Raw genomic sequence first — 13,022 nt, 5'->3', positions numbered from 1 at the left:
GCTCTCTCTCTCTCTCTCACACACACACACACACACACACACACACACACACACACACACAGTGTGTGTTTGAAATCCCAGCACTTGGCTGGATGGGGCAGAGAGAGTTTAATGCCTGGCTACAACACCAAGAACCTTTTGCAGCCAACCAATCAATAAATCTAAAACAAAACTAAGAATGAAGTCTGGAGAAGTGACTTTAAAGAGCAGTGTGGGAAGAGAAAACACTACTCAGTTAAAAAAAGAAAACCGCCACTACTGTAGCGCTTCAGGAGACCCCATGACAAGTTCCTCTTGCTCAACACCGGGAGGAGGAGATCCAGGGCTGACCGAAGGCTACCTGGTCAGAGATTGGACTGGACATACTAGCACACCTAGGACCACAAACAGGGTACCCAGAACACTCGGCGCTCCATCCCGTCCTGAGTCCAGTCTCACACAGCATGGGCCCCCGGAGACGGATAACCCTGCATGGTTCTCCTTCCGCCTTATACGGGTGCCAGGGAGATGAAAGCCCCTTTATATTGCATGGGCTCCCACATTAGTGCCTGGGACCTGATTTACCCCACAGGGCCTCAAGATCAACTGCCATGCCCACCTATCTCTCTCCTTCCACAACAAATGGACCTCACCTCACCCCGTGGTACCAACTGCTAGCGGAATCCCGGGGTCGCTGCCTAGTGTCTACAGTCCTGTTTCACTCCATACAGACGCTAGTGAGACATGCATTTAAGATCGTTATACACCCCAGACTCCAAAGACCTGTGGCCGCATCTTCCTTACATGGCTCGATACCTCTGCCCCCGCCTTACCTTCTTACAGACCCTCGAGGCCAGCGTCCACGGTCGTCTCCCCACAGCCTCCCGAGGCTGGCCTCCATGGCCATCTGTGCCCACCGACCCCCGAGGCCGGCGTCATGGCCATCTCCCCAATAGCCTCCCAAGGCTAGCGTCCACCGCCGTCTCCCCAACAGACCCCCGAAGCGGGACTCAGCCGCAGTCTCTCCCCAGGCCGGCGTCCGCAGCCGTCTCCCTACGGACGCCCCTCCCTCTCTTCAGCCGCTGGCCGGCCGAGGGTCTCCCGGGACAACGCCGGTCAGGCGGGCAAAGGCGGCCGCGTCCGGACCGGCTGCTGAGCGAGCATGACCTTGCGGGGCTCGGGGGGGTGGGGGGTGTCGGTCGGGCCTCACCTTCCGCCACGTCCTCGTCGACAGCGCCCTTCACCTGCGAGAAGCACCACTGGAAGTCGTTGCCGCCCGCCGGGCAGCCGCCGCCTCCGGCTCCTGCAACAGAGCGCGCCGTCAGGCCGGCCCCGCCCCGCCCCACCACCGTCCCGTCCGCCCGCCCGCCCCGCTCGCTCGCTCGCGCACGGCCCTCACCTGCCATGGCGCGGGCCGGACGCGCCCAGCCGAGCGCGGCCGACCGAGGCGCTCCGAGCGCTCAGCCCCGGCCGCCACCGCCGCCGCCGCTGCCGCCACCGTCGCCGCCGCCGGGGAGGGAATTTTTTTCCCCTTTTCAAAATGGCGCCCAATGCCCGTCGCCCCGCCGGATGACGTCATCCCCCTCCGCCTCCTCCGACGGTCAGTGCCGCGGGGGCTGCCGGGGGCGCACCGTGCTCCGACTGCGTCTGCGCGAGCTGTCTTGAGGTTGGACCTACGTAGCCGCTGCGGTCCACGGAGAGGAGTGTCTTGGAGTAGTCCGCCGGCAGATAGAGGCGGCCTTCTCGAGTCCTGTCAAGGCTAGGACGCGACGCCCTCTGCGTTCTTAAGGCCTCAGACTTTCTTCTGCGGCCGGCTGGATTGGATGCTCGAAGGCCTGGGTCCTTCCTACAGCTGAGCCAACGGGAACGCGGAACCTCCGTGGATCTGCCAATAGAGAGCGCTCGGCCGTGGGCAGGCGGGGCCTCTGATCCCCGGAGCACCTGGAACCCAGTACCTGCGTGCGTAATTTTGCCCATCATCCAGGCTCTCTTGCCCCCAGAATCTTTGATCGGTGCTTCTGAGCACCGATCTCATCAGAGTGCTACTTCAGGGGTTCTTTGAGCTCTCAGTATAGCCCCTAGGGAACCGTTCTCGACATTTGCTTTATTTGTGGGTGTGTTCTTCTAGTATGAAGAGGAATTATTCGTTCGTGGGCTTGACTTATCCGAAATCACTATGAAGTTGGCAGTGAGCATACTGCACCACTAGAGGGCAGTTGTTCCAAACCAGAGCATTCTCCACTTCAAAAATGTTTTGCCTTTTAGCAAGTGCTTTTTCTATTCTCTCAGTCTTGGCTGGGATGCTGCTTGTGTAGAGGTGATGTGTCTGTCCTGTTGGAGTTTTCTCTTCAGCGGAGAAGAGACAATAAGAAAAACCTGGGGAAAGTCAAGTGGACTAGAATTAAATACAGCACAGAAGCAGGGGAAGGAGATTGGAGCAGTTGGTATCTTAAGGAGAGCAATTGGAGGAGATAAGAAAGAATCTCAGGCTGACGTCTTGGTCGGCTGCTAGAAATGAGAACAGCTAGTGCACAGGCTGGCCCACCCTGACCTTTTCTTTCCGATGTTTTATTTTTAATTCAATTGCACACACACACTTTGATTAGGGTCTTGCCATGTAACATGAGGCTGGTCTCTAAATTGAAATACGTCTGGTTCCACCTCGTTGGCGCTGGGTTTACAAGCACGGAGCACACCTAAGCTTGCTAATGTGTTTAAAGGGCAGCAAGAAGCTGTGGGGAGAACAGAGTGGCCAAGGAAGGCTAGTCATAGTAGTGGAGGCAAGGTGGTCCAGAGAAGGAAGCTGTTTTTCAGGGGGTGAATTCTGATGAGAGGGCTGGCTATGGCCAAGAGCTGGAGAAAGTCATGAAGAAATAGGCCTTCTATCAGTAGCAGCACTCAGGGTTGTTTCTGAACGAACTGTCTCTGAGTTAAGTAGGAGGATAAAATGAGCTGCATGTGTCTGGGTGTATGAGAGTAATGGAGAAGAATAAGAGACATGGAGTAGTGAGGATATAGGAATGTCACCCAGGTGACACTCCAGAGCATCAGGAGAGTTAAGAACATATGTATAGTTCTGGGAGGACGTTTTGGGAGGAGCTTGAGGACGGAATTCCAAGCCTGGGAAGAAGCATTCTGAGACTGCTTGCAGAACTGGGGTTTAACTTAAGTTTATCCAGACTCCCTGTAGGCATGGGTATCTCAAGTAATCTCAATATTCCTATCTGCCTAATTGTAGCTGCATGTTTAAGATAATGTAGCTAGACAGCACTGTCACAGATGTGTGTCTGTGTGTACTGGGGTGCTTCTCAATGAAGAATGACAGACTGAATGGACAGAACTGTAAGTAGCTGCCTTAATAATTAGTGGCAGGCAGTATATTTGGCTTACACTTCCACATTATAGTCCATCACTGAAGGACATCATGGCAGGAACTCAAGCAGGGCAGGATCCTGGAAGCAGTAGCTGATGCAGGTCATGGAAGTGTGTTGCTTACTGGCTTGCTCCTCATGGCTTGCTCATCCTGTTTTCTTACAGAACCCAGAACCACCAGGACAGAGGTGGCTCCACCCATAATAGTCTGGACTCCTCCCCATCAATTACTAATTAAGAAAATAACAGGTTTGCCCTCAGGCAGATCTGAGGGAGGCATTTTCTCCATTGAAGTATCCTCCTCTCAGATGACTCCACCCTGTCAAGTTGACATGAAATGAGCCAGCATAGGCCAAATTTAACTTTTTAAAATGTATGCACATCTGTGCCCAGGCCAGAAGAGGGTGTTGGATCCTAGGCATTATAGGCAGTAGGGAGCTGCGGGACATAGGTGCTCGGAACCAAACTGGGGCCCTCTGGAGGAGCGGCAAGTGCTCTCATGCACTGAGCCGTCTCGAGCCCCATCGTTTTCTATGGCTTACTCTGATGTGGAGTGGGGTAGTACCTGCCTTGTTCTCCACCTCCACTCTATCCACTTCTCCTCTCTTGTCTGTTTGTCCTCCTCTCTAAGGATGTGGTTCTGTCCTTAGACTGAGAACCCTTGTGGGTCATTCCTTAGAGACCTTAAGCCACTCTGCTCCAGCCCCTGCCTTCTGTGATCTTAAGGTCTCCATAGCAACGGTTAGTAACTAATGAAACAAATATTGTGTGAATGTTGAGTGAGACTGATGTAGTCTTTGTGCACAGGAGCTCAGAGTCCATCAGGAGCAGGTTATCTTTGAGTCATCTCTGTCTACTATGTAAGCGGGTTGATAGGAGGGAGTGCATGAGAACTTAGCATGGGGTGGAAAGATGGGTGCTGAAGCTGTTGAGTAGCATCTGTGAGCTTGATGGGTGATAGGGGTTGAGGACGGGGTGAGGGGATAGAGATGGTGCATGTTATCTAACCTTAGACATGGAAAGTTCAGTGGCTTTGGTGCGGGAGTGGAGTAGGTGTAATTCAAATGAGACGCCGTCCAAGTAGTGCTGACTGTCATCGCCTAACTCCAGATTGGGTTGTAGAAACTTGCTTGACTCCTGTAGCTGTAAACCAGCACTAACTTCAGTCTAAGCTCCCATCCTCAGTCAGACTTTGGGACTTCTTGGAGTTGGACAGGAACCTAGGGCAGAGGGCAGGTGAGCATAGAGGAGCCCTGGGGATTGAGGGGCAGGGGTCCTGGGACAATTATATGCTTGCTGGAGTTGCTAGTCCAGTTGCCTGCTTCCTTGCCTGGAATCCCTGAGCTTGCTTTTGGCCAGATTCTACTGACACTTCTAAAATTTCTAGGGTGTCACCCAGGGTATCAGAAGCAGGTGAATTACCTAATATGTATCCATTGGGTCCGGTAGATGTATGTCATCGGGAAGTCAGAGGGCTTAGAGTATGAATCAGGCACTTACTGCTAAGCTCTTCCCATACCCTAGACCATAACCTCCTCTCTAGGAATAAAGATTGAGCACAAAGCTCTTAACTTTCAGGATCCTCAAGTCCTGGTGTCAGGAAAAAGCACTGGCCTTTCTACTTACTTGCATTCTTAGCTCAGGAACTCCCAAGGCCATAGCATTTACCTACGGGAGTGCATCTGCCCCTTCTGCTGCCCTCTGGCTTCCATGCTGCTGTTCCTCCTGTGTCTGAAGGGAAGGCACAAGTGGAAGCAGAGGCTAAGAGCTGCTGTCCTTGCTGACATCGTGGGGGTGCAGCTTGGTTTGTCCATTCTGGCTGATGCATGGGTAGTCAGGCACTTCTCTGCTCCACATTTTAGAGTAACACAGCAGGCTTTTAATCAGGAGCAGAATACACACTTCATCACATCCGTGCCCAGAGAGTCTCAGAGGCTGGCCTAGAAGCTTGGGAACACTCCCCTCTCGAAAGTGATAGCTACCTGGCATTTCTTTTCTTTTCTTATTTTAAAAAACATTGTCAGCTATTTGATGTTTTTGAATCATATTTTAAAGTCAGAGAAAAAAACCACTTGCTCATTTTAAGTGTTTTTCTGAAAAAGAAATGATTCACAGATGGGGATAAGTTCATCTCAGGAGTAGAAATACAGCTTCCCGGTATCCCACAATATGGCTTTGTTCTCTAAATTATAAAATCAGGGCAGCCCAAGAGCAGTGCAGAGCCGAAATGGCGACAGAAGGCGTGGAACTGGAGACACAGACCCAGCTCAGCAACTTGCAATTTTTCTTCGCTGGGAACCTATTTGAACTTAAATTATGCACAATAAATGTCAAATCTTTCCCCATTTATCTTAGTAACTGAGGGATCCTGTATATTGGGGAAAGCTCTTTGTACATCAAAGCTCCTTAACAATGCAAGTTGTCTCATCTTCTTGTGGGAGGAAATGTCAGCTTGATTGATGTGATGTGGGGAGTGAGGGCGTCTCTGAGAGAGCCCCAGTGCACAGGCTCCTCTCTCCTGCCTCAGCTCTGATTGCTTACTCTGTGGAAAGCCCTTTTAGGGCAGCCCCTTCACATTAGCACCTGTCATCTACCCCATGAGTCACCTTTAGAAACAGGCCACCATGAGGATCAGAACCCCCACCAAGCCTAGTTACTCATTACAGCGGAGGATCCTGCCCCTCAGTAAAAATATCAAGGAAGGGACAGATATGCAAGAATGTGTTTTTCAGCAGGCCCCAGGTCCTGTCCTCTGAGCCCTTAGAACTAACACAGTGGGTGCCCAAGAGCTTGGTCTTGTGAACTTGACCTTGGTGCCTGGGACTTACCCTAATGTGTCCGGCTGGAGCAGCACCCCAGGTCCCCATGCAGGAGCCAGGTGATTATAGAAGGTGTTACCCTAGTGGCCAAGACCAGGAGCCCAACAGTCAGGAATTGAAGCTGTGCCACCAAATTGGAAGTCTCACCTCTCTCCCGCTTCAACCACCCACGTTTCCCCCCCACCCCCTTATTTGTTAGAGTCTCATGTGGGCCAATCTGACCTTGGACTCTATGTAGTCCAGGATGACATTGAACTTCTTGACCCTACCTGCCTCTGTCTTTCTAATGCTGGCATTACAGGTGTACTCCACCACACAGGTATATGTTAACTTATAAAGGTGTGCCACCTGTGCCTTTCTAGCTTATCTGAACCAGTTTCTTCATCACCAGGAGTTAGGAGCGACCATTCCTAGCCTTGAGCATAAGGAGTTAGGAAGGATCCAGAAAGTTAACCAAAATTCTATGCAAGCCTTATTTGTAGCTTCAGTGAGATATTTGTTACTGGGTGTCAGAGAGGTGGGAGTCATTTGTGGGTCCCAGTCCATATACACATGTACATACAAACATACATACGTACGTACATACATACATATGTGTGTGTGTGTGTATATATATATACATACGTACATACATACATACATATATACATACATACATACATATATACATACACACATACATACATACATACATACATATCCAGAGAAGGAAGTACCAGCCCTTTTTGTAGGAGCTTGACTAGGCACAAAGCTGGCAGCATGTGCTTTCTTCATTAGGGAGCTGCTGCCCTCTGCTGGATGAGACAGGGGAAGCAACTCAGTGATCACTTTGGAAGTCCTCGAAGAGACCAAAGTTGGTTGGAATTATGTACTCACAAAAGCATCCTGGGAAGAGAAATTCCTTGAGATCAGAGGCTGAAACCTGCCGGTATAAACTGGCAGAATTTATACACATTAGCACACCCACTGTGAGACCCTGGACAGAAACCTTTTGTCTTAGCATCCGAGCTATACACATGGCCTAGCGCTGATCTTTGGCCTTGGCCCTCACTGCTGCCAGAGATGAGGGAATGGAGAAGGAAGAAGGGAGAGCAGGAAAGGAAGGTGAGTGGAAGCAGGACAGGTGTGTGTGTACAGGACAGGTGTGTGTGTACAAGTCTGCATTCCTTGACAGATGGCCTGGCCCAGCCGCCCTCACAAAGGTCTGCTCTTCTCTCTGCACTTCTGGGGAAAACGCAGGGCTGCCTCTGAGGCATGGCTAATTGTTCTGTGTCTGGCTCAAGGATGAGACTCTTGGGCTCAGGTCTTTCTTTATAGGAGACTCAACTTTGGCCAGGCATCTTGTTTATGGCTGTGAAGTTTTGGTAAACACATAAATGTCTTGATTAAATATGTATCCCATGAACTACTTGTGGTTTATTATTTTGATGTAGAAATCAAGTCTCAGAGGAGAAGGCAAAGTGTCCCTGTTCCGTGTGAGACAGGAAACTTAGGTGGACTAAGAGTCTTGGTCTGAACACATCCATGGCTGTGCCTGCCCTTAGGTCTGAGGTGTTCTGGTTCCTCCCAGGCAGGAGCTAAGCCCACAGTTTGTTTTGGGAGACGTAGTCCATCAGGCAGCTTCTGCCGTGGCTTCTCTCTGAGCTGAAATGTCTGACCGACCCTTCTTTAATGATCCTCGTCTCCTTTCAGCCCTTATGTTAACCATATGCTGGAGTCACCTTAAGAACCCAGCATCTGTCTGATACTATTAGTGAAATTTCCCATGATTCCTCACGAGATATGAGAACTCGCCTAACCCTTACCTAGATGCTGAAGCCAGCCAGGGCATCTCAGGCCCCTTACACTTCCTCGTGAGATAATGTGCCGTTTGTCCTTAGGCGAACCCTTTCCTGTGCTGACTGTTGAGGCTGACGTGTCTGTGCTTGCATTTCCTGAACAGTGAGTGGGTGGGGCCTCACAGATGAGGCTTAGGATATGATTGAGATGAGAGACTTTTATAAATTATTATGTGTATGGGTGCTTTGCTTGCATTAAGTCTGTGTATCACATATGTGTCTAGCTTGTGCAGGCTAGAAGATGGCATTGGATTTCCTGGGCCTGGAAGTATAGATGGCTGTGAGCCACCCTGCTGGGAAGGGAACTCTGGTCCCCTGGAAGAACGGCCAGTGCTTTTAACTGATGAGCCATCTCTCTGGCACCAAGTTGAGGGTCTTGAGATAGTGACATGGTTGGGTTGTCTCAAGTCCCAGATACCGTGGTGGAAAGTGATCTTTTTTGTTTGTTTGTTTTTTTTTGTTTTTCAAGACAGGGTTTCTCTGTGTAGCCCTGGCTGTCCTGGAACTCACTTTGTAGACCAGGCTGGCTTCAAACTCAGAAATCTGCCTGCCTCTGCCTCACGAGTGCTGGGATTAAAGGCATGCGCCACCACCACCCCCCGGCTGGAAAGTGATCTTATTGTAGAGGCAAAAAGAGAAAAGCAGGAGGAGGTGAGATGGAGCCTGTGAGGCGCTGCAGTGATGTGCTTTAGTTGTCCCTGTGGCTAGAAGGCAGCAAGCAGAGAGGACTGCAGAGCTCCTGGAAGTTGCCCACCCAGACTGCAGTGAGGCCGGGGTTGTGTGTTTCGATACCCTGAGCTGAGGGAGAGTACATTTTCGTTACTGAAAGCCATGAAGTCTGTGGCAATTGTTGGATAAAACAGTATACCAACCAGCCCTCTTTCTTTGGGCTCCTCTGTTTGAGGTTTTTGCCAAGGATTTTTTACATTTAATTTTTGAGGTTATAATATACTTACAACATTTTTCTCTTCCCTCTCTTCCCCAAACCTTCCCGAGTACTCTCTCCACTCTCCCTTAAGTTTATGGCCTCCTTTTTAAGAGTTGTTGCATGCAAGTATGTGTGTATGTTTATATAGGAATTTATATAAGGTTCTCATATATATGTGTGTGTGTGTGTGTGTGTGTATACATTCTTATATATATATATATATATATGTTCTCATATGTGTGTATATATATACATATATATAGTCATAATATATACCATATGTATGTATGTACACACACATACACACACACCATATATACTTAAATATAGCCTATTCAGTGTGGATTATGCTACCTGTATGCATGTTCTCAGGGCTGACCATTTGATACAGGACAACCAATTGCTGTGCTCTTTCCTTGAGAGCTGTGCTGTCCCATCCCCAGCTTCCCTCAGTTTCCTATGGTTTTTGTGTAGGGTTGAGTCCAGTGGGCTTTTCCCCGTCCGCGTCAGCATACCCATTGGTGCAGTCCTTGTTCAGCTCATGTTGGTGCGACTTAGGAGCGTAGCTGCTGTTGTTGCCAGGAGACGACTCTCGGAGTAAACTAACTTCCTGTCTGGCTCTTAGCATCTTCCTGTCCTCTCTTCTACAATATTCTCGGAGCCTTCGGTGCAGTAGCCACGGGGACTAGGCTTCACAACTCTGCATTTTGATGGGTTGTAGTTTTCTGTAGTCTCCATCTCATGCAAGAGAAGTTTCCTTGATGATAGGCGAAGACTGTACCTATCCATGGGTCTAAGGACACGCACGTGCATAGATTATTGTTAGAATTATGGTGGTTTAGTAAGTTTGTGGTTATAGATTTTCTTCCAATATCATAACTTCATTATCAATGAGTAGTTAGCTAGGTTCCCAGTACCAGGCGTCGTTTCTTCCTTTTGAATTGGTCTTAGGTCCAGCTGGAGAGCTGCTGGTTCCCACCGAGGCGTGCGCACCAGCACTGCACCCTTTGGGTTACTGTGCCATGCTGCTTGCTGCTGTGGTTCCTAAGTGCCACAGCTGGGCAGGCCTGTCGGTTGCCTCCCTCCCTTGGAAGCCTGCCTGGCTTCTCTTCCATGAAAGCCAGCCCTCAGAGGTGGGACGTTTACATTTTAGAGAAGTCCAGCTTAGTTTTTCTTCCACAAGTTATGATTTGGCTTTGGTATTGTGTCTAAAAACTCACCACCAAACCCGATGCCACACAAAGGTGTCTCTTACGGCTTTGTTTTGTTTTTTTCTTTTTTCTTTTTTTAAAGAGATCTTGTGTGTTTATCATGCCCTTGCCTTTAGGTCTATAATCCATTTGAGCTATGTTTGAGAGGTGACCCTCTGTGTCTAAGTTACATGTTTTGGGCTTGTGGACATTGGAGATTTCAGCATCTTTTGTGGAATAGACTTTCTTTACATCATTGTTATATCTTAGCTCCTTTGTCAGAGATCTGTTGATCCTTGTGTAGGCCTATTTTAGGCTGACTACTCTACTCCATTGTTTTTATTTATCTTTTCAAGTATAATGCTATTTTGCCTCTTGTCACCATATGAACTTACTTGACTTTAGTTAGTGTCACTCCTCTGACATTGCTGTTTTGATGATTCTGGAACTCTGATGTTAATTCTTTTGATGCTTATGCACGGCTATAGTGCTGGTACCCGGGAAACAATCAGCTTTTATGTGCTGACTCTGTCCTGCGGCCTGGCTGCAATCACTTATATCTTCCAGGAGGTACTTTTGTTGGAATTTTCCACATAGACAATGGGATAATCAGAGCAAAGACTTTTTTGTTTCCTTTGTTGATCTACATACATTTTATTTCCTTTTTTAAAAGTCTATTTTTTAAAAAAAGATTTATTTATTATTGTATGTAAGTACACTGTAACTGTCTTTAGACACACCAGAAGAGGGTGCCAGATCTCATTAGGGATGGTTGTGAGCCACCATGTGGTTGCTGGGATTTGAACTCAGGACCTTCAGAAGAGCAGTCGGTTTTCTTAACCACTGAGCCATCTCTCCAGCCCCACATTTTATTTCCTTCCTTGTATTCTTTCATCTCCTGTTGGCTAGGACTTGCTCTGTGATGCTGAGTAGGAGTGGTGAGGTGGGCTCCACAGCCTCGTCCTTCCTCATCTCAAGTGGAAAGAATCTACTTTTTCACCACTGAGGAAGAAGGCAACGTTGGTTTGCTTGTTTGGTTGTTATGTTCTTTCTTAATTTGGGAGAATTCTACCCTACTAGAATTTTACTAAGTTACTATAAAACTATCCTTTCTTTTAAAATCAGTTTACAAGACGATTTTCCAGAATCAGCAGTGGAGACATTTCTAGAACCACCTATTCCCTCATTGCTGTTCTGTAGAGCTGTCCTTGCTCTTGTGCCCTATGTGCCTTACGTGCTAGCCCCTCTTCTCTACCCCCAACCTGTGCCCTATGTGCTAGCCCCTCTTCTCTATCCTCAAACATCCAGTCTCCTCTACTTGAGTCTTTTCTAGGCCTCTTCCTCACTTTGATAAAGTGGCCAGGTCACTAATGGTTCAGAATGTGATATAATCAACCAGTTGTTCTGTTTTGTTTTATTTAGGGAAAATTTCCCTTTATGAAGCAGATTTAAACAATCAACTTGTTCAGGCCGGTTCTGCATCGCCTGTCTCATCGGACTCATCACCACTATATGCTGTGCCTTAGGCTTAGATCCTGCTGGGAACGCACCACATGAGTTTTCATTGGCAGATGTGCTACCTGACTGAACAGTTCCTACCAGAACCTCTGCTGTGAGCAATCCGAAAGCTGGCCAATCTCCTCCAGGCTGGCCAGGATCCAGCCCTTAGAGTAACTCAAGAGTTCCACCTGCTGTGTTATCTGGACTCCCACTAAGTGCAGCACTGTGCCCTCGGACAAGCACCAACAACAATGTATCCCTTCATCCCTCCAGCCAGACTACTCCCAGGATCTCCAGCATCCTTTCTTCCTTCTGGACCATCGTGTCCCCAACCTAATGGTCCATATCCAGGCCCTGCTGTACGAGTCCGTGGCCCCACAAGGTCATATGTTACAACAAATGTGCCCTTTCCAGAGTTACCTAGGCCAAATAGCGCACCCACAGATCCAGTTGGTCCTTTAGGTACACAGGGATCCATGTCTTCTGGACCCTGGGCACCAGGAATGGGAGGGCAGCACACTAATGCACCATATCTATTTCCAGAGCCATCTCCCACTCCTCCTCTTCCAGTGTCAGGAGCACCACCTGTTGCATGGGTCACAGTGCCACCGGGAGCCTGGGAACCACCAGCACAGTATCCTACTCCTGAAGCATCATATCCCACCCCAGGACTCCAGCCCTCCCCGAATAATCCTTACCAACTGCCGCCAGGACCTTCTGGTGCTTCACCAGTGCCTGGTAGCCTCCATAGAATGAATGAGCTCCCGGGTGGCTCCCCTTCTGATTCGTCCAACCCGGAGAGCACCTTGGAGAGCACTGGACAAAAGAAGCACCTGAAGCTAGACAGCAAATCCATCAAGAGGAGACGATCCAAGAAGAAAAGCAAGCGGGTGACCTGGGGAGACATCAAGACTTTAACTCACAAAGCTGAAACCTTGGGGAAACAACAAGGACACAATACCACTGACCCCAAAATGATGCTGCTATGTTTAATGACTATGCTGCATGTTAATTCTCAGCGTGAAAGTGAAGGGTCTCAATGACTTCTCAAGGGGCTAAAAGGCACACCTGTAATAAACAGTTTAATGTAAGTGGTTTTGCCAAAACAAACAAACAAAAAACCCACAACCAGTCAGCTTGTTTTGGGTTTTGTCCAACTTTGTAGCTTAGTTTTGTGTGTGTGTGTGTGTGGTGTACCTTCAAGGGAGTTAAGGCCTCAGGTCTTACTAGTAGTGTACCAGCAACATGAAGTTCTGGCCTGCTCTAGATGCAGAAGACACAGAAGCAGTAACAGCTAAAGGCTTGTGTCTTAGTCAGGGTTTCTATTCCTGCACAAACATCATGACCAAGAAGCAAGTTGGGGAGGAAAGGGTTTATTCGGCTTACACTTCCATAC

General features: G+C 48.8%; 2 protein-coding genes across 3 annotated transcripts in view; one reads left to right on the top strand and one right to left on the bottom strand.

Moving 5' to 3' along the window:
* Nucleotides 1–1,536, bottom strand: part of Ppp2r2d (protein phosphatase 2 regulatory subunit Bdelta) — a 38,290-nt gene extending 36,754 nt beyond the window's left edge. Inside the window, exons 1-2 of the mRNA XM_021168133.1 lie at nucleotides 1,379–1,536; nucleotides 1,190–1,282 (exon numbers count right to left, since the gene is read on the bottom strand). Of these exons, the coding sequence (XP_021023792.1) occupies nucleotides 1,190–1,282; nucleotides 1,379–1,385 (100 nt within the window). The 5' untranslated portion in view covers nucleotides 1,386–1,536. The remainder of the gene's footprint in view (nucleotides 1–1,189; nucleotides 1,283–1,378) is intronic.
* Nucleotides 1,526–12,751, top strand: LOC110298361 (MAPK-interacting and spindle-stabilizing protein). Of its 2 annotated transcripts, none has more exons than XM_021167554.2 (2): nucleotides 1,526–1,938; nucleotides 11,549–12,751. In XM_021167554.2, the coding sequence occupies exon 2, from the start codon at nucleotides 11,878–11,880 to the stop codon at nucleotides 12,667–12,669; it is 792 nt and encodes a 263-aa protein (XP_021023213.1). In that variant the 5' UTR covers nucleotides 1,526–1,938; nucleotides 11,549–11,877; the 3' UTR covers nucleotides 12,670–12,751. The 2 variants fall into 2 exon arrangements, with proteins under 2 accessions (XP_021023213.1, XP_021023214.1); XM_021167555.2 differs by lacking the exon at nucleotides 1,526–1,938 and adding an exon at nucleotides 3,692–4,211.
* Nucleotides 12,752–13,022: the final 271 nt, after the last annotated feature.

The sequence above is a fragment of the Mus caroli genome, chromosome 7 (genome assembly GCF_900094665.2).
Source record: "Mus caroli chromosome 7, CAROLI_EIJ_v1.1, whole genome shotgun sequence".
NCBI classification, from domain to species: domain Eukaryota; kingdom Metazoa; phylum Chordata; class Mammalia; order Rodentia; family Muridae; genus Mus; species Mus caroli.
Note: the sequence above shows the minus strand (reverse complement) of the source record. Positions and strands in the feature narration are given on the sequence as shown.